This window comes from Peromyscus leucopus, chromosome 3, assembly GCF_004664715.2.
Source record: "Peromyscus leucopus breed LL Stock chromosome 3, UCI_PerLeu_2.1, whole genome shotgun sequence".
NCBI lineage: Eukaryota > Metazoa > Chordata > Mammalia > Rodentia > Cricetidae > Peromyscus > Peromyscus leucopus.
In genome coordinates this window covers 157,369,517-157,394,579 of record NC_051065.1, presented here as the reverse complement: position 1 = coordinate 157,394,579, position 25,063 = coordinate 157,369,517, and the positions used below count along the sequence as shown (strand labels likewise).

Below are 25,063 nucleotides of genomic sequence, written 5' to 3'. Positions count from 1 at the left end.
GTCTCCCCGCTCCTCCAGTCCCAACCACAGCACGGCAGAACCTCTGCTGAGTTCTGGGTCTCCCAGGCCCTGCCTGCCCTTCCATCCCCTGGAACCTAGGCCAGGCAGTGGGGAGAAGCCCACCTCAGAGCTGCTGTTTCCCGAGGGTCGTTGTCACTGAGGTCCAGGGAACTGCATGAAGATCTTAGGCATCTGGTGAAGGGAACCCAGTGGGCCAGTGGACCCCTGGGTCATACAGGAAGTGGAAACGCTCGAGATGCTACAAGCCGGGGGTCTTCTCAATCATAGTCTCTGTTTTGGGTGAGATCTGGGGTAAGAGTTACCTTACTCAGCTCGACTCCAGCTGTGCCGCCTGCCCAGGGCTCCTCCCAGCCAGGTGTCAGCCAGGGAGGAGGCGGAGAGGCCACCACCCGAGTCCAAAGCTGCAGGCTCCTAAGCCGGGAGTTGGTGGGAGGGACGGGACAGGGTGGGGCGGGAACAGCGACCGCCTGCTGGGAGTCAAAGCGAAAGCACTCCAGCTCCAGCTGAAACTGGGCCCGGAGTCTGGGCTCCGAGTGGGAAAGCATGGCTGGAGAGGAATTCTAGCCCTTGTTCTCTCCCGGGGGACACAGGGCTGATTGGCAGCAGGGGTGGGGTGTCTGCCCCCCCTTGGGGGGGCAGGACAGGGCCTCAGGCCTGGGTGCTGTCTAGCACCTGGAAGATGCCTATGTCCTGGTTCCTGCTGTCCTTGGCACTGGGCCGGAGCCCTGCGGTGGTTTCTCTGGAGAGGCTCGTGGATCCTCACGACACTGCACGCTGCTCTGTAGTGAGTCTGGGGCCCTGGGAAGTTGGGGAAGGCTGAGAGTTCAGTCTGTGCCTCTTCAAAGCCCTCACCTGACTCGGGCCACTGCCTCTGTCAGAACCGCCCTGTCTGGTCTGTCTGGTGCTGATGGGAGAGAGCAGAGGGACAGGAGACAAGGATTAGTCTTGTCTTCGGGGGAGGGCTTAGGATGGGGAGCCCCAGAAGGAGGTAGGCATCGGTAGGAGTTGTCAAGCAAGGGAAGGTGCTGAGGTTCGGGGATGTCGCTGACTTTTCCTTCCTTCCCAGGGTCTTTCCTGCCACCTCTGGGGTAAGTATCGCTACTTTGACAGAGAGAACTTCCAGGCTAGCCGAAGGGAAGGCGATGGTTCACCCTCAGCTAGCTCGAGCTAGCTCCCCGGCCCTCGGGAGCGATCAGAAGCCAAACCGGGCTCTGAGCAGCTTTGGCTCCCCCTCCACCCTTCACACCCAGATGGTGACGTGCTCTGCCTGCCTGGAAGCATCGAGCCTGCCTCAGGCCCTGTGCTGGTGCCCACCCGCCTGCAGACGGAGCTGGTGCTGAGGTGTCCACGGGAGACCGACTGTGCCCTCTGTGTCCGTGTGGTTGTACACTTGGCTGTCCATGGTGAGTGAGGAATCCTGAGACTGTGTGTGCACACATGTGAGTGAGGAATCCTGAGACGGTGTGTGCACACGTGTGAGTGAGGAATCCCAAGACTGTGTGTGCACACGTGTGAGTGGGGAATCCCGAGACTGTGTGTGCACACGTGTGAGTGGGGAATCCCGAGACTGTGTGTGCACGCGTGTGAGTGAGGAATCCTGAGACTGTGTGTGCACACATGTGAGTGAGGAATCCTGAGACGGTGTGTGCACACATGTGAGTGAGGAATCCTGAGACGGTGTGTGCACACGTGTGAGTGAGGAATCCCGAGACTGTGTGTGCACACGTGTGAGTGGGGAATCCCGAGACTGTGTGTGCACACGTGTGAGTGGGGAATCCCGAGACTGTGTGTGCACACATGTGAGTGGGGAATCCCGAGACTGTGTGTGCACACATGTGAGTGGGGAATCCCGAGACTGTGTGTGCACACGTGTGAGTGAGGAATCCTGAGACTGTGTGTGCACACGTGTGAGTGGGGAATCCCGAGACTGTGTGTGCACACGTGTGAGTGAGAATGCACACGTGTGAGTGGGGAATCCCGAGACTGTGTGTGCACACGTGTGAGTGAGGAATCCGGAGACTGTGTGTGCACACATGTGAGTGAGGAATCCTGAGACTGTGTGTGCACACGTGTGAGTGGGGGATCCCGAGACGGTGTGTGCACACGTGTGAGTGGGGGATCCCGAGGCGGTATGTGCACACGTGTGAGTGGGGAATCCCGAGACTGTGTGTGCACACGTGTGAGTGAGGAATCCCGAGACTGTGTGTGCACACATGTGAGTGAGGAATCCCGAGACTGTGTGTGCACACGTGTGAGTGGGGAATCCCGAGACTGTGTGTGCACACGTGTGAGTGAGGAATCCCGAGACTGTGTGTGCACACGTGTGAGTGGGGAATCCCGAGACTGTGTGTGCACACGTGTGAGTGGGGAATCCCGAGACTGTGTGCACACGTGTGAGTGAGGAATCCTGAGACGGTGTGTGCACACGTGTGAGTGCCTGGGAAAGGGCATGAGGGTTGCAGACTCCGTGAGCATCTGCAATGTTTAAGACACTGCCCGGGCACCCCGAGGCCAGCCTGCTCTCCCAGGCCTCTGCTTACCAGCCATGGCATTCCTGGAAGGGAATCGAAGCCTGAACCAGCCCGGGGCAGCTGTCTGACGTGGGCTTTTCTCTCTTCTCTTCCTTTCAGGGGCCTGGGAAGAGCCTGAAGAAAAGTCTGACTGGGAACCCCAGGAGCCTAGAAACGGTGAGGAGCCAGTTGGCCGAACCGCTGTTTCTCGGCAGGGTCTTGCCCACGGCCCATGGCCTGGCTGACCCGTGTGTCGCCCACAGCATCTCTCCTGGCCCAGGTGGTGCTCTCCTTCCAGGCCTACCCCACTACCCGCTGTGCGCTGCTGGAGGTACAGGTGCCTGCCGCCCTGGTGCTGCCAGGCCAGTCTGTGGTATGTGACATGCTGCTCCTGCTGAGCCACCGGGATCTGAGCTGAGCAGTGAGCCCTCTCGGCCTTTAGTGGTGGTTTTTCTGTCGATAAAATGAGGGTGAGGACACTCCTGCCCCACGTGTTTGGCTCGGTGAGAAGTCACTAAGCAGTTATCTGGGACAGTTTTATTTCATACGCTCACCAGCAGCAAATAGGGCTTCCAGTTGTTTCCATCTTTGCCAACCCTTGGCATCTTAAAATTTCAGTGTTAGCTGTGTGTGTGTCGTGGTTTGTAACTGGGGATTTGTGTGTACATGTGTGGTGGTAGTGTTTGTATTTCTGAATTATATTTGTTTTATTTGTTGTGTATGTATGTATGTATGTATGTATGTATGCATGTATCCTGGGGGCTTCATATGGAGGGCAGAGGACAACTTAAGAGTCTGTTTTCTCCTTTTTACCATAAGGGTCCTGGGGATTGAACTCAGGTTGTCAAGCTTGGTAGCATCTAGACAGCCCAGTGCTGGTGTTTTTGTTGTTGATTTCTGTGTATGGATGTCGGGGAGGGGCGTGTTGAGGATGTATATGCTAAGCCAGTCTATTGCTGAGCTACACCCTCAGCCCTGGTTTTTATTAGACGGAATCTTGCTGTGTGGTCTAGACTGAAATCCTCCTGCCTCACTCTCCTAAGTGTGCTAGGACTACAGGAACATGCCACTGAGTTTGGTATTCATTACAGCTTTAATTTGTATACCCCTGATGACTGAGAAAGTTAAACACTGTTTACCTGTTTATTGACTGTTTATAACTTCCTCCATGAAATGTCCTTTCAAGCTCTTGGTGACTTTCTAAAATAAGAATAAAGATCTGGGAATGTGGCTCAGTGGTAGAGCTCTTGCCTGACATGCTCAAGGTCCCGGGTTTGATTCCCAGCGAAACCCACATGCATGAGAGTAAAAAACAAGTCATAATTTGTTGAGCAAATTAAATAAGTTGGAGCCTGTAAAACACTTCAGGGAATGCCCAGCGGTGAAGAGTATTAGTAAATTAATTTCCTTTTCTTTTGTCGTTTTGAAATCACCCATAAGCTATGCGTTTCTAGCTGGAGAAACTGAGGCCCAGAGAGGGGTGGCTGGTGGGCCGCCTTCACTGGACTCTCGGACTAAGAAAAGAATCATGCTAGACCATGGTGTGTGCACCTGGACAGGTGCTGGGACTCCTCCCAGGGCCCACCTGGCTGAAAGTCTAACTCTGCTGGGACAGAACCACTTCAGCTTCCGGTCCCCAGCTGGGAAACCACGGACAGGGAAAACTGCTTGGGGGACCAGCAAGATGGCTTAGTGCATTAAAAAGCACTTGCCACCAAGCCTGACCCACATGGTGGAAGGAGAGAACCAACTCCAACAAGCTGTCCTCTAACTCCACATGTGTGCCGTGGCACATGCCAACACACACACACACACACACACACACACACACACTTTTTTTTAAAATCGGCTCAGTTTACTTCACAGTGCAGCCACGAGCACCACTGAGGGGCTTGCACTGGTGTGTCTAATAAGCCTCCCTCTAGCCAAGTGGCCCACGACAGCAGGTGTAGGCAGCAACTCAGACAGCCTGGTTAATCCCAAACCTGCCGATACAGCTGCAGAAGAGACCTGCTTTAGAACGGGGACCTGTTCAAAAAAAGAAACTTAGCTGGGGGGGTGGCGGCGGTGCACGCCTTTAATCCCAGCACTTGGGAGGCAGAGGGAGGTGGAGCTTTGTGAGTTCAAGGCTAGCCTGGTCTACAGAGAAAGTTTCCTGGACAGTCAGGACTACACAGAGAAACTGTCCAGGGACGGGAGGGGGGTGGGGGGAGGGGGAGCCAATGGGTGATCAGAGTGGTCCACCCACATGAGCCCAAGATCTTGGCCTGGGTTCTGAACCCTCCATCTCCAGCCCTCTACCACCTTCTCCTCATAGGGCTCTGCGGTGTTTGACTGTTTCGAGGCTGGTCTTGGGGCCGAGGTACGAATCTGGTCCTACACACAGCCCAGGTACCAGAAAGAACTCAACGTCACACAGCAGCTGCCTGGTAAGTGACCCGAAGCCCTGGTCCCCTAATCTGTGGTCCCTCTGGTCACTCCCCCTCTTCCTAGTCCCATCACTTTCAGGCAGCGATCTGAGCTGGTACCCTCCTTAGTCAGTTCCGTGTGCTTCTAGCTTCCGGGATGGGTGCTCTGTACCGTGTAAATGTGGGTGGTCTTCAGGGCACAGGCAGCCCCTCTCGGTATCTCCCCAAGGGTTGGATTGCCTCCCTTCTTTCCCTGGTCCTCAGCCCCACTGGAGGTTTTTCTGTGATCTCTCCCCAGACTGCAGGGGTCTTGAAGTCCGGGACAGCATCCAGAGCTGCTGGGGTAGGGGCTAGGGACAGCGGGCTGGGTGGAGGGAGGAGAAGGGTCTGGAGTTCACACAATGCATACCTGGGGTTGACTTCAGCTCTGGGATGCCACATTCCAGAGTCACAGGCCATGGCCCATCATTCATTCATTCCACTGTAGTAGTTATTTCATCTATGCCAGACATTGGAAATATAAAAACGTATATAAAGTCGTGGGCCGCCACCACCACCCAGCTTAATGTTGCTTTAGTTTTACATTTTCTTTTAAAGAAAATTTATCATGCATATATAGCATATACAAAAAAAGTTTTATGTGCAATGATTTTTTTGTTTTCTTTTTGAGACAAGGTCTCACTGTGTAGCTCTTGGTAGCCTAGAACTCACTCTAAAGACCAGGCAGGTCTCATGTTCCCACAGATCTACCTGCCTCTGCCTTCCAAGTGCTAGGATTGAATGTGGCCATTGTGTCCAGCCAAGCGTGCTGGTTTTAATGTCTGTTTCAGTGAAATGGCTGTGTAGTTAGGTTGTTTTGGTTTTGACAGGATCTTGTAGGTTGTCTACATGAGGCTTGAACTTGCAATCCTTCTGCCTTAGGATTAATTAATTAATTAGCTTTCCAATTAGTGGAGGTTGCAGGTGTGCGTCATCACATCTGGCCAGTTGTGTTAGTATTTACATGTGTATAGACTTCTACAACTAGCACAAGACAAGATGAAGGCGTAAATTCTGTGGCAGTGTTTAAACTATGAAATCTTCTTCTCCTTTTTCTTCTTTTCAACTCCGTTTTCTTTTTGGCCTTCCTCTTTGGCACTCCATGAAGATCTGCAGGCACTAGAGTTGAAAACAGAACACATCAGGCATCTCATCTTGTCACTCAGTGGTGATTGCTTTCCTTATTCAACAACTATTGTCTGGATAATTATTCTGTACAAGACATAGAGTAACTTAATAAGCAAACTTGATAAAACCTCCATCCTTATGGAGCTGGGAATTGGGGTGTGAGGAGGGTTAAGGGAAGATCCAGTAAATCTGTGTAGATGTAAAGTATACCGTAAGGTAGATGGAGACTAGAGTTATGGAGAAAATTCAAGGGAGAGGGATGGGAAGGTTGAGAGTTGCAGTAGTGAGATAGCCTCACGGCCGTGAGGGATGTGAAGGAGGAGCCCTGTATTTGAGAGACAAGAGAGGTCCATAGGGAGAGCACAGCCCATGCAAAGGCCCTGGAGCAAGAGCAAGGTCCAGTGTGCTTAAGGAATATGAAGGAGCCTCCTATGTTGGCAGCCAAGCGTTCAAGACACAAGTACTAACAGATGAGGTTAGAGAGGTCAGAAACTAGGCGGGTTAAGGTCTTGCAAGCTGTTGCAAGGACTTTTTTTTTTTTTTTAATGCTGAATGCCATTTATTGAAGAAGGGAGGAGGTCTTAAATACAGGCTTACAGCACAATGGGAGAACCCCGGAGGGCAGAAGTTTGCTACTGATGTTTTACAATCTTGTTACAAGGACTTTTACTGGCATTACTACGTGGAACGTAAGTGGAGTCTAGGGAAAGTATTGGCCTTAAGGAGGTAGCAGAATTCTGGCTGCAGAGGAAGAAGAGTTGTCCAAGCTGGAGCCTCTGTGGGTTTGGCTTTGGGCTTGTGGCTGGGGACAAAGCCTGGTATGAGGCGGGGATACAGTCTGTCCTCCAAGGGCCTCCTAGTCTGAGGGTTTGATGGAATTTCCAATGGGACAGCTGGTGAGTATGGCCCAGGCTTGGCTGTGTAGAAGGGGTAAAGGGAGTCTGAACTTCTCTCCTCTCTGCTCCCATTAGCCCTGCCCTGGCTCAATGTGTCTGCAGATGGTGACAATGTTCGCTTGGTACTGGACGTCTCTGAGGAGCAGGACTTTGGCCTCTTACTGTACTGGGATCAGGTTCAGGGTCCTCTCAAAACCTGGAAGCAAAAAAACCTGGTGAGGCTTCTCCTCCAGGTCCATGTTCACCCTGTGCTCATGCCTGTGTTAAGGATGCCTGCAGACTGTCAAAGAGGACACACCCAAAGCAGAGGGCCTTGGTGGGGAGCGGGGAGGGGGTCTATCTGCCTGGTTCCCTCAGCTTTGGGCTTCCCCAATTCCTCTTCCTTATCTTCTCTTAACTTCCTTCCGTCTGCTCATCCCACAGACTGGACCACAGACTATTACTTTAAACCACACAGACTTGGTTCCCTGCCTCTGCATTCAGGTAGGAGCAGAATCCACCTGCACACGGGGATAGGGAGGTACAGATGAATGGCCTCAAATCTTCTAGGGCCACTGTTCTCCCTACTCTGAGGCAGAGACGATGGCCCCTTTGGGTGGCTGGCTGTCCCTTTACTGTTGCTGTCCTATGCCTTCTGCTTGTTATGTGTCCAGAATGCTCCTGGGGTCCTTTATCCACAGGACTGTTCCTCTTGGTGTTCCTGTGAAGGGTAAGACATATGCTATGTACTTAAAGAACTTGAATCCTTCTTGCCATTTACTGGCTGTATGACCTTGGACAAGCCACTGCCTTTCTGAGTCTGCTTCCTATCTGCAATCTGGATAAACTATACCATTATAGGGCTGTTGTAAAGAAGGGTGCCACATCTAGGTTTACATATGTTGACTGCAGCCACACCCTCTGATTGCACATTGAATTAGTCATCAAGTCCCATTCATTCCCTTGACCTCTTGCTCGTTCTTCCTCCTCAGCTCATTTGGGGCCTCTATAATCTCTCCTGTAGTCTGTCAATAGCCTCTACCCCCACTTCCCTTTCCTGTGCCTCTTTGGCATTCTGGGCTCCCTAGTTTTCCCTCAACTGAACCTTTCCCAGCAGACTTTCTTCCAAGTCCTCCTTTGTGAGGAGTTTGTTATATCCAGCAGAGCTGCTGACCAAGACTCCCCCACCCTGCCTTTGCTCAGGCAGTTCCCACTACTGCTTCCACATAACCGAATCTTCCCAGCTCACATCACCTCTTTCCCAAACCTTCTCCAGTATTCTGGCCTTTCCTAGTTCCCAATCCCCCTTGTCCTTCCGGCTTCTCATCTCCATGTGTCACTTCCTCTAACATCTGGGCTTCTGTCTAATTTCTTTTTGTATACATAAGATGCTCAGTGAATATTTGGAAGTGGGTGAGTGACTAATGTTTCCATATTTTATCCTTACTGTAACTATGAGTCTGTGACTTCCTTGAAGGCAAGCAAAGCACATCTTATTCAAATACAGTAACTTTGCCAGAGTCCTGGACAGGGCCTGGCATACAGTGGTTGCTAATTATTGTTGGTATAGATGAGTAAATAAATCCTCACTGCCAAACACAACGGTAAGATACATGGCAGGTGTTCAGGAAATGTTTGCTGTGATTTAACTATCGGCTTTGCCATGTCCAATGCCCATCACTCAGTAGGTGCTCTCAATTAAACATTTGATGAATAAATTAATGGATTTTCTCACAGCATAGTGTTAAACACATAGTAGGTACTCTTAAAAACCTAGCACAGTATTGGATCCATAGTCGGTATTCACACATGGTTGTGAAGTGAATCAAGATTAATAATCTCAGGCTCCGTGTGTATGCCATACTGCTAAGATACGTGGTAGGCACTCAGTGAAAGCTGAGTGAAAAGCCAGAGATGATGGTGCATGCTTTTCATCCCAGCCCTCAGGAGGCAAAGGCAGGTGCATCTCTGTGAGCTCCAGGCCAGACAGGGATATGTAGTGAGACCCTGTCTCAAAATAGAAAAACAAAAACACCCCCCTCCAAAAGTTGAGAGAAGATGTTCTAAGTGCGCATGGCAGTGTTTACTCAGAGAATCCACATTCCCATCTCCAGAGCTCTGTAAGGGGTGAGAAACCTGGTGAGTGCTTGTGAAACCTGCCTCAGTGAATGTGTCCTAGTACCCAGTAGGGTCTGACACGTGATCATGGGTGGTTGGCTGGGTTGAGCTGACTTAGTAGCGCCCCCATTTTCTTCCCAGGTGTGGCCCCTGGAGCCAGATTCTGTTAGGACCAGTTTCTGCCCCTTCCGGGAAGGTGAGTGAACCCCTTATGGCAGGGGGCTGTGTGGAAGGCTGATTTGTGTTTAGTAACCCTGGCCCTCTGCTTTAGATCCCCGAGCACACCGGAACCTTTGGCGCATAGCCAGGCTGCGGCTGCTGTCCTCAGGGACATGGCAGCTAGATGCACCATGCTCTCTGCGGGCCAAGATGACACTGTGCTGGCAGGCACCAGACCAGAGTCCCTGCCAGCCACTTGTGCCACCGATGCTCCAGGAGAATGTCACTATGAATGTGAGGTCAAAGGCAGACCCAGGGTGGAAAGAGAAAGGGGACCCCGGGGTCTCCCTTCGTGACCTCATTCCTTCCCTGCCTTCCACAGAAGCCTCATGAATTCCCGTTACTGAGAAGCCACCCCAACCTCTGTGTCCAGGTCAGAATGGTGATCAAAAGCACTGGGCTGAGGGTGGGACCCTGCACCAATTCTCCTCCCAAGCTACAACCTCCACATGCACTACTGGGAACTCATGCCCCCAAGCACACACATCATACAGGGACCCATTAATAATAACAAAAAATAAAGTAAGGTTTTTTTTTTTTTTTTTTTGGCTTTTTTCGAGACAGGGTTTCTCTGTGTAGCTTTGCGCCTTTCCTGGAACTCACTTGGTAGCCCAGGCTGGCCTCGAACTCCCAGAGATCCGCCTGGCTCTGCCTCCCGAGTGCTGGGATTAAAGGCGTGCGCCACCACCGCCCAGCTAAAGTAAGTTTTAAATTAAAAAATAAAAGCCCTCATTCAAGATTTAGCTGGGTATGGTGGCTCATGCCTATTTTCCTAGCACTTGGGAGGCTGAGGCAGGAGGATGTGCTGCCTGGAGTTTGAGGCCACCCTGGCCTGAGCTGTGTAGTGAATACCACCAGGCCAGCCTAGGCTAAAGACTGAGACTGCTTCAAAACAAAACAGATTTATTGACTGTCTATATGTGCCAGCCACTCTGAGACAGACTTGTCCGTGAACAAAACCGACAACTGTCGCTATCATCCCAGAACCTATTTCTAACGAAGGCAGGTGAAGAAGATGTGTAACTGAGCGTGTTCAAGTGACATCCATGCTGTGGTGAAAGGCGAAGGAATGGGGCAGGGCGGAGGCTGTGACCTCCAGTGGGTGACTGGGTGAGGCTGAATGAATCTCCTCTGAGGTGTCAGGTGATGGGGAATGGGTGTTTTAGGTGCTAACTCAGGACAGGAAGAGCGGTAAGGTTGTGAGCTCCGTTAGCACAGGTGTTGTTCTCACAAGGCCTGCTCTGAGAAAGATGGGCGAGTCCTAATCCTGCCGCCTGACCCCAGATGTGCCTAACCTCAGGTCCAGAGTGCAGAGCCGGCCTGATGGGCTTCCTCTTGCCTGTTCCCTTCCTTGTGGACTTCCCGGCCCTGGCTCTGGCTCTTGCTAGCGCTCCTAACTCTGGCTCCTTCTAAGCAGGTGAGCAGCTGGGAGAAGGTCCAGCTCCAAGAGTGCCTGTGGGCTGGTGAGTGGGGCTGGAGGGCGGCTGGGACAGGGCGCCTTGCAATGGGGTGAGCCACGGAGGAGCTGCTCCCACGGAGGAGCTGCTCCCGGGGCTGACGGTCGGGGGGTGGGAGGAAGGCAGGTGGCTACTCCCGGGTGGGTCAAACTAGAACGGCCTCTCACTCCTCCCAGACTCCTTGGGGCCCTTCAAGGATGATATGCTGTTAGTGGAGGTGAGAACTGGCCCAAACAACACAGCAGTCTGTGCCTTGGAACCCAGTGGCTGTACAGCACTGCCCAGCAACGCCTCCACGGTGAGGACCAGGGAGCCTTCCTCCAGACCTTTCCAGATCCGTCTCAACCATGGCCTCATGTTCTCATTCCATCCCACTTCCTCTACTCTGCCATTGCTCTGCCAGGCCCAGTACTCTCTCTGGGGATAGTGTGTGTGTGTGTGTGTGTGTGTGTATGTGTGTGTCCATCCGGCCGGCCGGCCGGCCCTTCTCTATGGCTTCTCAAGCCTCCCAGCTCCTCTTGACAAACACTTCTGCTCCACCGCAACCCCTCGCACGCTGCCCTAGGTGACAATCCCCCTTCTCTTGACTTGGCAGAGAGCGGCTCACCTGGGAGAGCAGTTGCTGCAAGACTTCCGGACACAGCAGTGTGTGCAGGTGAGCTGGTGACAGTTTGTGTCTACAGGCAAGGTCCTGCCACCCGGCATGGGCCTACCTGTTCTGCCTGCTTTGCGTCTAGCCCAGGGTAGGTAAAGGGTAGGAGCATACAGTTCCTGTCCCTCGGGTGCTCACTTCTGGCTAGAGATCAGCAAAGCGACACACGCCCCCAGGAAGTGTTAGGTTCTGAGGAAGACTGTCTTCCAAGGCCCCACTTGGCACAGAGCTCAGCGTATGCACAGCTGGAGCAAAAGCAGAGTGCTTGCAGGAGCCTGCGCTGGGCAGGGCAGTGTGCATGGCCGGGGCTGGGAACTGGAAGACGCCACCGCCGCCGCCGAGCAGACGTTATGAGGCGTCGAACACCGAGCAGGGGACTGTGGTTGTGTCTTACAGCTGTGGAATGATGATGACCTGGGAGCGCTGTGGGCCTGCCCCATGGACAAGTGTGAGTATGACAGGAACTCTTTCCGTGTGCCGGGAGCTGACTCTGCTGACAGGGACTAACACATCACATACGTGAGGCTTTGCCTGGCTCAAATAGATATTCACTCGGAAACCACAAACAGGCAGAAAGATGGTTCAGCCGGTAAAGGCACTTGCCACCAAACCTGACAACCTGAGTTCCCGGGGACCCTTGAGTTGTCCTCTGACCTCCACACATGCGTTATGGCACGTGGAGGGACAGAGACACATAGAGACCGAGAACACACTTTCAGGGATCCCAGCCCTCACCAACACAAGTCTAAGAGGACATAGCTGAGAACACCCAGTAAGTCTGAGCTGTTGAATGTTCGCAAGTGTGATCTATCGAAGCACTAAGCAGTGTAAAGGGTTCAGTGCAGTGGCTGAGCAAGGTGGGAACCTGGTCTAGGTGGGACGAAGGGTTGGGGGGGAGGGGAAAGGTCCCCGCCTCACTGTGAAGTCTGACCTAGATAAAGGGGGTCAAGCTGCATTATTATAAGACTGTGGAGTATATTTCTGAGAGTTTCCAAGGCAGTCAGTGTGGTTAGAGGGTCATGGGAGGCCCAGGACCGATGTGGGATTTTATGTTCCCAGCAACACCAGCTTCCTCAAGGGTTAGAATATAGCTGTTTTAAACAGATCTTGGATACCCAGAGTGAATGGACTGAAGTCAGGAGGCTATTGCAGTCATGCAAGACGGCAAGGTGAAGGGCCTGCCACCCGCTTACGGGATATCAGCTGCCATTTAAACACTTACAAGGCCTGGCACCATTATGTATTTTACATGCAACCCTATGCACTTGATACCATTATCCCAAATTTACAGACACGAGAATTGAGGTAGGTCACCCAGATAGATGGAGCTCTTTCAGTGCATAGGCTCTGACACTGTGACTTTGGGGCAATTCACTTCAAGTCTATAGGCCTCAGTTTCCCTCCTCCGTGAAGCGGAGTGTGAGTTGTAAGGTTTCTAACTAACTAGCCCATTCTTCCCTGTCTATCCCAGACATCCATAAGCGCTGGGTCCTGGTGTGGCTGGTCTGTCTAATCTTGGTCGCTGCGCTTTTCTTCCTTCTCCTTCTAAAAAAGGACCGCGTGAAAGGTGAGCACTTCCCTGTCCCGGTTTCCCAGGGACAGCCTCAAAGGGTGACGCTGGGCTCGAGTGGGTCCAGGCTCACCCTGATGGGCTCTGCTTTCCCGACAGCGGCCCCCAGGGCCCGCACAGCCTTGCTCCTCCACTCCGCCGACGGAGCGGGCTACGAGCGTCTGGTGGGCGCGCTGGCGTCAGCGTTGAGCAAGCTGCCGCTGCGCGTGGCCGTGGACCTGTGGAGCCGCCGCGAGCTGAGCGCGCACGGGGCCCTGGCCTGGTTCCACGGGCAGCGGCACCGGACCCTGCAGGAGGATGGCGTAGTGGTCCTGCTCTTCTCGCCCGCGGCGGCGGCGCAGTGCCAGCAGTGGCTCCAACACCAGACAGTGGAATCAGGGCCGCACGAAGCCCTCGCCTCCTGGCTCAGCTGCGTGCTGCCCGATTTCTTGCAAGGCCGGGTGGCCGGCCGCTACGTCGGGGTCTACTTCGACGGGCTGCTGCACCCCGACGCCGTGCCCGCCCCGTTCCGCGCTGCGCCGCTCTTCTCCCTGCCCTCGCAGCTGCCTGGCTTCCTGGATGTCCTGCAGGGAGGCTGCGCCCCGCGCCCCGGGCGGCTCGCGGACAAGGCGGAGCAAGTGGCCCAGGCCCTGCGGGACGCCCTGGACAGCTGCACCTCGTATTCAGGAGCCCCGGGCTGCGGCGAAGTATGGGACCCGGGATCCTACCCTGCATTCGAATAAAGACCGACGCAGTTAGCCTAACCGAGTAGCCCTCGTGTGTATGTCGTAGTTAACAGCAAGCAGAGCCTTTAACCCCGCGGCCCTTTAAAGCCGGGACAGGTGCAGCCCGGCGCCGCTTCTGGTTGGTTGGTGTGGGGGTGACGCAATGGCACATGGCCGTTCCTCATTGGCTGTGAGGAGGCCCCGCCCTCCTGACTGCGGCGTTGGAGAAGGTGGTACTTTACCGAGGCAGTGGCGTTTAGGAGACTCGGCCCACAACTCCCGGGGCGGGGGCGGGGACTTTTTTTTTCTCCTTGTAGTCTAGCCGGGTCTGGATCCTTCCCGGCCTGTTGCAGGCCTTTTCTCCGTCTTCCAAAGAGGCTCTGAATTTGACCCCTTCTCTTCATATCCGGATCCGGGCTCCTCCCCCAGGACCGCCCATCCGGCTTTCTCTCGAAATATTTGGGATCTGACCCTTTCTAATTCTGGCCCCTAATAACTCAATGAGACCCTAAAACCATGGGCTGACGCCTAGCCTTTTGCCAGCGATCCCGGCCACCTGCCCCTACGGTAACGGAGACATAATTTCTCTTCGGGAATTGTAGATTAGGCTCCATTCCCCTCCCAGCGCCTCAGCCTCCAGTACCCCAATTCGTCCTCGTTTGTAATTACGTAGGTCTGGGGCTTTCATCTCCAAGGCACCTCAGAACCAAACCTTCCCTCTCTTTCCTCCTTACAGCCTGGCTTCTCCAGTGAACCCTCCCCTTGACCTGTTTCTGCACGTCCCCAGCCTGGGAAAAGATGGCCCCACAGCCCCTAAGGGGCCTGGTCCCATCTCTGCTCTGTGGCCTGAGCCTGTTTCTGAGTCTCCCGGGACCTGTCTGGCTCCAGCCCTCTCCTCCTCCCCTTTCTTCTCCCCGAGCTGAGCCCCATCCATGTCATACCTGCCGAGCACTGGTGGACAGCTTCAACAAGGTGGGTGCCTCGAGGGATGGGCCCATTAGCAGAGAGCAGGGAGCTCTCAATGCAAATCTGCATGGACTCTAGCCCCAATATGGGTTGCTTGCTTTAACTGTATGGCCTTTGGGTAAGGTGCTTCACGGTGCCTCAGTTTCCTGATCAATAACATAAAATAGTGGAATGTTAGAATGTTAGGCCGGGTGTGGTGGCACATGCTTTTAGTCCCAGCACTCGGGAGGCAGAGGCAGGTGGATCTATGAGTTCAAGGCTAGCCTGGTCTACAGAGTAAGTGCCAGGATAGCCAGGGCTACACAGAGAAACCCTGTCTCCAAAAACAAAAAGAATGTGTGTCAGGCGCTGTACTTAAGCATTCCTAATTTCTTCCATATCCAGGGTCTGGAGAGAACCATCCGAGACAACTTTGGTGGTGGAAACACTGCCTGGGAGGAAGAGAAGTTGTCCAAATACAAAGACAGGTAAGAAGCTGGCCGGGAGGTGTAGGTCCCAACTCTTGGTCTCTGCTGATTGGCTGGAATAGATTCTCTTGGGAAGCATTCATCCTGCAGATCCTGGACATTAGCAGAACAGCAGTAAACAAGGAAACCAAGCCCCATCTTTGTGAAACTCACATGTTAGTAAAGTAGATAAGCAGTACATATCACCTGTCAGTGGAAGAACAGAAATTGGGGTTGGAGGGTGGGTGGGAGGTGTTCAGGATGGTCCATTTGAACAGACGCCTCACTGAAGTAGCAGGGCCGGCCTTAGTTTCTCTCAAAAGTGGCTGGAGTGGAGTAAGCAAGAGGCTGCAGAAAGGAGTTTAGATTTTGTCCTGAATGTGAGGCCAGAAGAGGGCATTGGATTTCCTGAAACTGAGGTTACAGGCAGTTCTGAGCCACCATGTTGATGCTGGTAATTGAACCCAGGTCCTCTGCAAGAGCAGCCGATGTTCCTAACTGCTGAGCCATCTTTTCCAGCCTCGGGTCTTAAATGAAGGGGTCACTCACACTTAAACCAAGTACAGGAAGCCAGGGCAGCATGGAGGGGGTGGGGAGGGCAGCTGGGGCTGGCTGGTGGGTAAGCGTCTGCAGTCTACATATAAAGGCAGCATGAGCTAGCAAGACATCCAGTAGTGGATACAGCGAGAACTAGCGCTCCCTAGTTGAAATCTCAGCATATTTTGGAGATCATCAGTTGATGGATTCCTTATGGGGCACGAGAGAAAGTAATATAGACCCCTGGCAGTGTGCAGGTATTTTCTGAGGAAGCAAGACTGCAGGGAGGGCGTGGGCAGGGGTGGGGTCAGAACGTGTGGTGAGATGGCCTCTCAACACCCAGGAAGGCTCCATCTCATCCCAGAGTTCCGGAGAGAGGTAGGACTAGAAGCAGGAATTTGAGAGGCCCTCCAGCTTTTCAAAGTGTCACTGAAAGGAGGGGCCGGCAAAGTGTCGGAGTTCGGCCTGCTTGTTGGATCTTACTGTTTCCGCTCTTCTCGAGAGCCTCCCTGCCTGTTCTTGGTGCTGTGGTAAAGGGTTAAACCATTGTTCCCACTAGGAAGGAAAGGATTTGTTTTTCTGTAACTCTGGCCATTTCCTTGTTTAGGAAAGCGCTGATACCAAGGGCACTTCTGGCTTTATAATGGCTCTGGGTTCTTTTTCCCTAAAAGTTTTTGTTTTATTCTATTATATTTTTTTTGTGTTTTAAATAATTAATTTTTATTTTATGTGCACTGGTGTTTTGCCTGCATGTACATCTGTGTGAAGTGTTGGATTTCCTGGAATTGGAGTTGCAGACAGTTGTGAGCCACCATGTGGGTGCTGGGAATTGAACCTGTATCCTCTGGAAGAGTAGCCATTGCTCTTAACCATCCCTCCAGCCCTATTTTCCTTTTCTTTCTTTTTTTCCACTTTTGATACAAGGTCTCACGATATAGTCACGGCTGGCCTTGAACTCACAGAGATATGTCTTCCTCTACCCAGCAGTGCTGGGATTAAAGGTGTGTGCCGCCACACCTGGGTTCTTTTTAAACTTTTATCATTTTATTTATTTATTTATTTATTTATTTATTCATTTTTTTTTTGTGTGTGTGTGTGTGTACGTGTATGTACACGTGTACATGTGCACAGCTTCAGGAGTCAGTTATTTCTTTCCACCGCTTGGCTCCTAGGGATTAGACTCAGGTCCTCTGCCATGGTGGCAGTTGATAGCAGGTGCCATTACCTCGTGAGCCATCCTAGCAGCCCCCAGTTTCTTCTTTCTTTCCTCCTCCTGCCTTACTAAATTACCCTCTCTAGTATGCCCTGTGTCAGACCCTTTCAATACATGATGTAATACATCATGTTTATTTATTTTTAATTCTTTTTTTTTTTTTTTTTTTTTTTTTTCCAGACAGGGTTTCTCCATGTGGTTTTGGTGCCTTTCCTACATTTCACTCTGTAGACCAGGCTGGCCTCGAACTCACAGAGATCCCCCTGGCTCTGCCTCCCGAGTGCTGGGATTAAAGGCGTGCGCCACTACAGCCCGGCAAATTTTTTTTTTTTTTTTTTGACAAGGTAGTATAATTAATTTTTATGTTATGTATTTGTGTGTATACATGGTTGTGTTTGTTCACATATATATGTGGTGCACAGTATGTTGACTCCAAGTGTCCATTTTATTTATTTTAATTATTTTATTTTATGTATATGAATGTTTTACCTGTGTGTCTGTAGACCACATGCATACAGTGCCTGTGGAAGCCAGAAAGTGTCAGATCTCCTGGAACTGGAGTTACAGGTAGTTGTGAGCCACCATGTGGGTGCTGGGAATTGAACACGGGTCCTTTGGAAGAGCATCCAGTGCCCTTAACTACTGAACTCTCTCCATCATCCCATATTTATTATTATTATTATTATTATTAATCATTACTATTTTTCGAGACAGGTTTCTCTCTGTAGCCATGACTGTCCTGGAACTTGATCTATAGACCAGGCTGGTCTCGAACTCAGAGATCCAGAAATTCCTCTGCCTGAGTGCTGGGACTAAAGGCATGCGCCACCATGTCTGGATGTCCCACATTATTTTTTGAAACTAACTTGATTATTCTGCTGGATTGGAGACAGGTCTGCCTGTCTCTGCCCCCTCTCTACCCAGTGCTGAGTTTACAGACAACCATTGCTATACTTGGCTTTTACCTGGGTGCTGGGAGGCTAAACTCAGGTTCTCATGCTTGGTGGGAGATACTTTACCAAGTGAGTCATCTCCCCAGGCCCCACGTCGTATTTTACATAATAAAAATTCTGTTTTTGTAATATGGTCTCATGTAGACCAGGCAGCCCTCCAGCTTACTGTATAGTTGAGGACGACCTTGAACTCCTGATCTCCTGCTTCTTCCAAGTGGTGGGATTACAGGGGTGAGCCACCGCACCTGGTTTGCATATTCATTTTTTAAATTGTAAAATACACATAAAAGAACTTACCAGTCTGGGAATGTAGCCAAGCTGTCAGAGTGCTTGTCTCCCATGCACAGTACCCTGGGTTCCTTCCCTAGCACCTGATAGAACCAGGCATGGTGGTGCATGCCTGTAATTCTAGCAGTGGGGAGATGGAAGCAGAAGGTTAAGGTTGGACCTGGCCACATAGCAAGTTCAAGACCGGTCTAGGCTATATGACAAAACAAACAAACAAACAAACAAACACACCAATAGGGACACTTAGTACATTCTCACTGCTATATAACAACCACTGTCTACTGCCAGAACTTTTAATTTTTTTGTTGTTGTTGTGGCACAGTTTCCCTATGTAGTTCAGGCTGGCCTCTAACTCAGTGACTCCTGCCTTAGCCTCCAGAGTACTGGTGTATGCTACCAGATTTGGCTTTAAAACATATTCGTCACCCAAAAAGAAATCTTGTACCCATTAAGTAGCTCTTCCTCATCGCTCCTTCCCGCACGCTCCTGGCAGCTGCTAATATGCTCTCATCAAGCAGAAACCTGTGTGGATTTTCTGATTCCTTCGAAGTCTTACATCATGTGGCCTTTTGTGCCAGGCTCCTTCCACTTAGCGCAATGCTTCTTCCGTAGCTCATCCCTATTGTACGATCTGGGCAGCACATTACTTCATTCCTTTTAGGGCTGATCCTATCCCACTGAGTGGACATGCTGCATTTTCCTTCATTGGTTGATGGGCAGTTGGGTTGTTGTCTACCTTTTGCCCGCTATGAGCATTGTGGCTGTGAGCATATGTGCACAAGTGTGTGTGTGTGTGTGTGTGTGTGTGTGTGTGTGTGTGTGTGTGTGAACAGCTGTTCTCCATTCTTCTGGGTGTGTGCCCAGGCGAGGACTGCTGAGTCACGGGGGCTCCATTTAACCGACTGCACCATCTTGCACCCCCACTTACAGCGCAGAAGGGCTTCTGGTTTTTCTGCACCCTTGCCAGTGCTTGGTAGATCGGATATTTGCAGGAGGGGTGGGGGTCTCCCCCTTGGTAGTATTCTCACCCCACCCCTGGAAACCCGCCCCTCGGAGTCCCGTGACGTCTCCTTTAAAAATACCATATAATGTGATTTTAGTCCTATCTCCCCAGCATGGCTGTCCCAGGCCAGAGTCGGGAGCGGAGGACTCGGGATTTCCCGGCAGAGGTGTTACTGTTTCTGTTTGACAGACGAAAACAAAAGAGTGTGCCCAACACGGGGGTGGGATGTAGAGGCAGGAGAGTTCTAGGTCGTCCCGGGTGACATCATGACAGCCTGACTAAAGCTGTGGGGGCCAGAGGTGAGGAACGAAAACAAAATCTCACATCTAGCTCCTGACCTGGGTCTGTCTGATTCCCAGAGCCAGTGGCCCTTCTGTTAGTAATGCCCCATGGCCTCTTCCTTGATATTGTCACAGTGTGAGGGAAAGTGGAGGGGACTGAGAGGCAGGTGGGTGGAGTGGAGCGTGCTCCTGACACCCCGGTCCTGTCTGGTCAGTGAGACCCGCCTGGTGGAGGTCCTGGAGGACGTGTGCAGTAAGTCAGACTTCGAGTGCCATCGTCTGCTGGAGCTGAGTGAGGAGCTGGTGGAAGCCTGGTGGTTTCACAAGTGAGTGACGCGGAGGGTGGGGTGGGGGTCCCTGTCGGGGGCTGACACAGGCCCTGGTAATACGTTTTTTTACTGTCTTCCATACCTAGATCTAAGGACTTGGTGTGGGTACCAGGCCCCCATTCTGGGCCTATTTACCCCTCTGCCAAGTGGGCAAGGGGCCTTGGTCACATGGTGTCTGGGACACATGCCCACGTTGGGCTGAATTACAGATTCAGTAAGAGGTAGGAGTAGGCGGCCGCTCGGACACTGTCTCAGCTCCCTCTCTCCCCTTCACCTCATCTGCCCCTACCTTAGGCAGCAAGAAGCTCCAGACCTCTTCCAGTGGCTCTGTTCCGACTCCCTGAAGCTGTGCTGCCCCTCTGGCACCTTTGGGCCCTCCTGCTTGCGTGAGTCTTTCCTGGTCCTCTTTGGGGGTGGGGGGGGGGAGACTGCTGAGGCCAGGGAGCCAGGCCGGGCTGTGTGAGAGCAGGGTTACTTGGGTAACATCTCCAGTCCTGTGCTCTGGCCTGCCTCTCAGGCCTGAAATGAACAAATGGGGTCAGGCTGGGAAGTGAAGCACAGGGCTAGCCTGGTGCAATGTGGCTGGTATCAGGTATTAAATAAATGTTACCCCACCCCTGCCTCCTTCCTTCTCGTGTCTGGTCAGACCTGGGGAGAGGCAGGCACCTGCCCTGAAGCCCCCATTGCTGCTGCCTGTTCCTCTACAGCCCCAAGGCAAGGGCTGAACTTAGTATAGTCCTGTCGTATTTAATTTATTACTGGTGTTGTTTCTGTTTGTGGTGACGGTTTTATCTGCGTGCCCAGGCTTTGAACTTGTAATAATCCTGACTGAGCCTTCTAGGTGCTGCTGGAATTGCAGGCACACGCCGCCATGCCAGGCTCCTAGCCCTCTTTAGAACTACTTCTCCAGTAAATGGGTAAAGGGCTAGGTGCTGGAATGACCAATTCAGCCGTTAGGAAAGATTTATCAGATGTGGTGGTGCGTGCCTGGAATGCTGGTATTCAAGAGGATGTTCAAAGTCTATTCAGATAAATTATCTGGACTTCCTGAGGAGTCCATCTCCAATACAAACATAAACACTGTGTGTGTGTGTGTGTGTATGAAGAATATTTGAGTTTGAGGCCACCCTGGCCTACACAGTGAGTTCTAGACCAGCTAGGGCTACAGGAGTGAGAACTTCTCTCAAAAAAAAAAAAAAAAAAAAAAAAAAAAAAAAAAAAAAAAAAGGTAAATAAAAATAAAAATAAATGAAAAGTTTACCTAATTGTTTTGCAATAGGCTATTTCATATAGCTTATGACAGAATATGTGGATATTAAAATTAATTTTCCTTTCCAAGAAATATTTAGGACCACGTAGAAAATTATGTTCTTTCGGATGACAGTGTTGCATCTAAGAGCTCACCCAACTGATGTCTGCCCACAGCATGTCCTGGGGGCACAGAGAGGCCCTGCGGTGGCTACGGGCAGTGTGAAGGGGAAGGGACTCGAGGGGGCAGCGGGCGCTGTGACTGCCAAGTCGGCTATGGGGGCGAGGCCTGCGGCCAGTGTGGCCTTGGCTACTTTGAGGCGGAGCGTAACAGCAGCCACCTGGTATGTTCGGGTAGGTAGCCGAAAGGTGTGGTGTGGGGCAGGGGCAGCCGGCATACCCGTCTGCCCGTCCTCACACCGTCTGCTTTTTACCCAGCGTGTTTTGGTCCCTGTGCCCGCTGCACGGGACCGGAGGAATCCCACTGTCTGCAGTGCAAGAAAGGCTGGGCCCTGCACCATCTCAAGTGCGTAGGTAAGTGGGGAACGCAGGTGGGGCCTGGACTTGACTCCCTGGCCCACACCGGCGCCATCCCATTCACATGGAACCCTCAGCCTGGCTGGAAGGGCAGCACGCCGGGGCTTTACAGCACAGAATGACCTGCGTGCCGTGGAAGATGCATGTCCAGACCCAGGTTAGCGCAGGCCAGTGACGGATCAGCAAGGCCTTCTTGGAAGAGGTGCTACTTTGGCCAAGTCTTTTTTTTTTCCCCCTCCAGTTTCTTGAGACAAGGTTTCTATGTGCAGTCTTGGCTGTCCTGGAACTTGCTCTGTAGACCAGGCTGGCCTCGAACTCCGAGAACCACCTGCCTCTGCCTCCTGAGTGCTGGGATTAAAGGTGTGCGCCACCTTGCCTAGCTCACCAAATCTTACAAAAACACACCAATAACAACCACAAAAATCTAGAGTGGGCTCAGCAGTGAGATGACTCAGCAGTTAAAGGTGCTTGTTGCCAAACTGAAGACCGGAGTTCAATCCCCGGAACACACATGGTGAAAGGAGAAAGCCAACTCCAGCAAGATGTCTTCTGATTTCCATACGTGTGCTGTGGCATGAATGCACCCACACACATACGCATACACATATATGCAGGAAAATGAGAAATAACTGTTTTTTTTTTTTTTTTTTTCTTAATGATGAGAATTTAAAGCCAGCTATGGTAATACATGTCTTGGATTTAGCACTGGTATGGTAGAGGCAGGAGGATTAGGAGTTAAAAGTCCTCCTTGGAGGCATAGTAGTTTCAGGCCAGCTGGGGCTACAGGAGACCCTGACTCATAAATTAAATTTTTTTTTCTCATATAACCTGATGTGAGTGGTTCGGGTTAGCAGTGAAGCTCTGTCTTGTCCATCACTCGGGGATCCAGGTCCCCTCTATGTGTGGTCATCCCCTTGAATATAACCCCACGGATGATGCTGAGTCACGGCCGCCTCGTGCTTCCCATCTCAGCACTCGGGAAGTGAGAAGGGGCTGATTGTTTTAAGGCTAAGGTAGAAGGTAGATGTCACTCCCCTCCCCATCCTCATCCGAGGGCAGAGCTTAGCTGCAGGGCAGACTGACTTGAGTCTCTGGCTGGGCGTTGCTCGTCCCGCTGCGTGATTACTTCAGGGCCGGTTGTCAGCTTGCAGCTGCTACCACGCGTGTGAGCAGAGGCAAATCCACTCCTGACAGTCCTGCCTCAGTTTCCCTGCTGCTCCTGCCAAGTGACACTCCCACCCTTTGCCCTCTCCACAGACATCGATGAGTGTGGTACGGAGCAAGCCACCTGTGGAGCCGACCAGTTCTGTGTGAACACCGAAGGCTCCTATGAGTGCCGAGGTCAGTGTCCGCTGCTGAAGGGAGAGGCTGGGATGGAGGAGAGGGACAGGAGATGTCGCTTCCTCCAAACTGCTGCCATCTCTGGCTCCAGAGCCCTCAGCTCCCTGAGGTCACCTTTGCCTCCCTTCCCCTCCCCTCTGCCCTTTCCTCTTCAGATTGTGCAAAAGCCTGCCTGGGCTGCATGGGAGCAGGGCCAGGCCGCTGCAAAAAATGCAGCCGTGGCTACCAGCAGGTGGGCTCCAAGTGCCTAGGTGAGTCTCGTGCCAGTGGGGGCTGGAGTGTGGGAGAGGCAGGGAAGGAGGGTACCACATGAGTCCGGGTGGGAGTGGAATGCAATCTGGGGTGCCGAGTTGGGGAGTCACGGCAGTCAACACTGACTCCTTCCTCTCTTCCGTCCCCTCCCCCGCCGCCGCAGATGTGGATGAGTGTGAGACAGTGGTGTGCCCGGGAGAGAATGAGCAATGTGAGAACACGGAGGGTAGCTACCGCTGTGTCTGTGCTGAGGGCTACAGAAAGGAGGAGGGTGTCTGCATGAAGGAACAGATCCCAGGTAAGCAGGGAGGGTGGGAGGCTGGGCTGGGCTGGGCCGGGCCGGACCGTAAGGAGAGCAGACAAGCACCTCCCCCAGGCTCCACTTCACTGCCTCCCAAAGAGACCACCCAAAGAGGCTTCACTGAGCCCTGGTCCCTGTGTCTGTTCTCAGGGTTGGCTTTTGAGACTGCATTTCCTCAAATCCCAGGTAGAAAGAGAACCAGCACGTTTTCTCCTGTCCAGTGGGACCAGTCCTCTGCAAAGCCTAGGGCAGCCCCTCCACCTATCAGCTTCCTTCAAGCTTAGGGTGGCAGGGTCTCAGCTGCCCCTGCAGAGGCTTTCTGAATAGTGAATGATGCTGTGTGCTTGGTGCCCGAGGTGGGCTGGGCAGCGGTGATGAGTGTGGGGGGGTTGTGGGCAGCTCCGGGCACTGCCAGGAATAAGGCACTGACATGTCACACCTCCTCTGCAGAGCCGGCGGGCTTCTTCGCCGAGATGACGGAGGATGAGATGGTGGTCCTGCAGCAGATGTTCTTTGGTGTTATCATCTGCGCCCTGGCCACACTGGCTGCTAAGGGGGACTTGGTGTTCACTGCCATCTTTATTGGTGCCGTGGCAGCCATGACCGGGTACTGGTTGTCAGAGCGAAGCGACCGTGTGCTGGAGGGCTTCATCAAGGGTAGATAATCCCTGCCACCACTTACGGGATTTCCTCCCACCCAGAGGTCATATCCTTCTCCTGCTGGACACCTGGGGCAGTGGGGTTTCTCTTTGAGACTGGGGTAAATGCCCTTTTACCTGCCTTACTGAGCAGCCCAGGACCCCATTAGCCCTGGGGGTTAAAAAGAAGCCCTGAAGCTGATGCCATGAGAACTTTGCCTAGGGGCCTGGCAGGCATTACAGTGCGTGACGTTCAAAGACAGTTTCTTCTTAGGGAGGTTGCGGGCTTTGGCCCCCGCCCAGGACAAGAGGTGTCCCCTCAGGGGTGGGGCCACCATAGCCTCCGCCAGGTGCATGCTGACAGCTCCTGTGTGTATTCACCTCCCACCCCCCAGCCACTGACTTATTTATTCATCTCAGGAAATAAAGGAAGGTCTTGAAAACTGGAAAAGCTTCAGTCTTAACTACCCATCACTACTACCTCAGTGAAGTTTTCCACAACCCTGAGAATTTAAGGGCTGCCAGGATAGAGAAGTGGTGGGGAGGGGCTGGAGAGCTGGGTCACTTGTTAAGAGTACGTGTTGCCTTTGCGGAGGATCCAGGTTCAATTCCCAGCACCCATGTGGTGGCTCACAACCATCCATCCTGCAGTTCCAAGGGATCAGACTCACTCATTCTTCTGACCTCCTTGGGTACCAGGCACACACGTGGTACACACATATATGCAGGCAAAACATTCATACACATAAAACAAATCTACAGACTTTTTTAAAATTAAAAAACAGAAGTAGAGAGAAGAAGAAAGATTACAGAGGAACCAGCTTAGGAATTGATCTTTCTGGGTTGAATACCAGCGGTCATTGCAGGACCCAGATAATGCAGGACACCTCCAAACTTCACTTTCTCATTTCTGAAGTGGGCAGAATGCTTTCCGGTTAGGCCTAATGTGGGGATTGCAGGAGGTGGGACTCCACCACAGCAGACAGGTTTTTAGTGCGATAGTGGTACTGTTCTTACCAAAGCCAGAGG

General features: G+C 52.3%; 2 protein-coding genes across 4 annotated transcripts; both read left to right on the top strand.

The window, feature by feature from the left end:
* Positions 1-473: 473 nt before the first annotated feature.
* Il17rc (interleukin 17 receptor C) lies at positions 474-24,485 on the top strand. Of its 3 annotated transcripts, XM_028863934.2 has the most exons (28): positions 474-805; positions 1,088-1,109; positions 1,272-1,424; positions 2,652-2,708; positions 2,795-2,904; positions 4,849-4,960; positions 5,238-5,282; positions 7,078-7,217; positions 7,426-7,485; positions 9,241-9,295; positions 9,371-9,552; positions 9,641-9,691; positions 10,736-10,781; positions 10,952-11,073; positions 11,371-11,430; positions 11,824-11,875; positions 12,899-12,994; positions 13,097-13,683; positions 14,438-14,673; positions 15,052-15,134; positions 19,604-19,714; positions 20,012-20,103; positions 21,143-21,309; positions 21,404-21,499; positions 22,760-22,843; positions 22,999-23,094; positions 23,259-23,393; positions 23,847-24,485. In XM_028863934.2, the coding sequence occupies exons 1-19, from the start codon at positions 701-703 to the stop codon at positions 14,465-14,467; spliced, it is 2,085 nt and encodes a 694-aa protein (XP_028719767.2). In that variant the 5' UTR covers positions 474-700; the 3' UTR covers positions 14,468-14,673; positions 15,052-15,134; positions 19,604-19,714; positions 20,012-20,103; positions 21,143-21,309; positions 21,404-21,499; positions 22,760-22,843; positions 22,999-23,094; positions 23,259-23,393; positions 23,847-24,485. The 3 variants fall into 3 exon arrangements, with proteins under 3 accessions (XP_028719767.2, XP_028719769.2, XP_037060163.1); XM_028863936.2 differs by lacking the exon at positions 5,238-5,282 and having other exon boundaries at positions 479-805; XM_037204268.1 differs by lacking the exons at positions 474-805; positions 1,088-1,109; positions 2,795-2,904 and having other exon boundaries at positions 1,336-1,424.
* Positions 14,438-24,485, top strand: Creld1 (cysteine rich with EGF like domains 1). Its single transcript, XM_028863938.2, has 10 exons — positions 14,438-14,673; positions 15,052-15,134; positions 19,604-19,714; positions 20,012-20,103; positions 21,143-21,319; positions 21,404-21,499; positions 22,760-22,843; positions 22,999-23,094; positions 23,259-23,393; positions 23,847-24,485. The coding sequence occupies exons 1-10, from the start codon at positions 14,500-14,502 to the stop codon at positions 24,059-24,061; spliced, it is 1,263 nt and encodes a 420-aa protein (XP_028719771.1). The 5' UTR covers positions 14,438-14,499; the 3' UTR covers positions 24,062-24,485.
* Positions 24,486-25,063: the final 578 nt, after the last annotated feature.

Bases quoted from the DNA above. Each gene is read 5' to 3' on its own strand.
- Il17rc (XM_028863934.2), top strand. From the start codon at position 701: ATGCCTATGTCCTGGTTCCTGCTGTCCTTGGCACTGGGCCGGAGCCCT. The intron at 10,782-10,951 runs GTGAGTGGGGCT...CACTCCTCCCAG, and splicing joins CCAAGAGTGCCTGTGGGCTG to ACTCCTTGGGGCCCTTCAAG. The intron at 12,995-13,096 runs GTGAGCACTTCC...CTTTCCCGACAG, and splicing joins AAAAAAGGACCGCGTGAAAG to CGGCCCCCAGGGCCCGCACA.
- Creld1 (XM_028863938.2), top strand. From the start codon at position 14,500: ATGGCCCCACAGCCCCTAAGGGGCCTGGTCCCATCTCTGCTCTGTGGC. The intron at 21,500-22,759 runs GTAAGTGGGGAA...CCCTCTCCACAG, and splicing joins GCACCATCTCAAGTGCGTAG to ACATCGATGAGTGTGGTACG. The intron at 22,844-22,998 runs GTCAGTGTCCGC...TTTCCTCTTCAG, and splicing joins AGGCTCCTATGAGTGCCGAG to ATTGTGCAAAAGCCTGCCTG.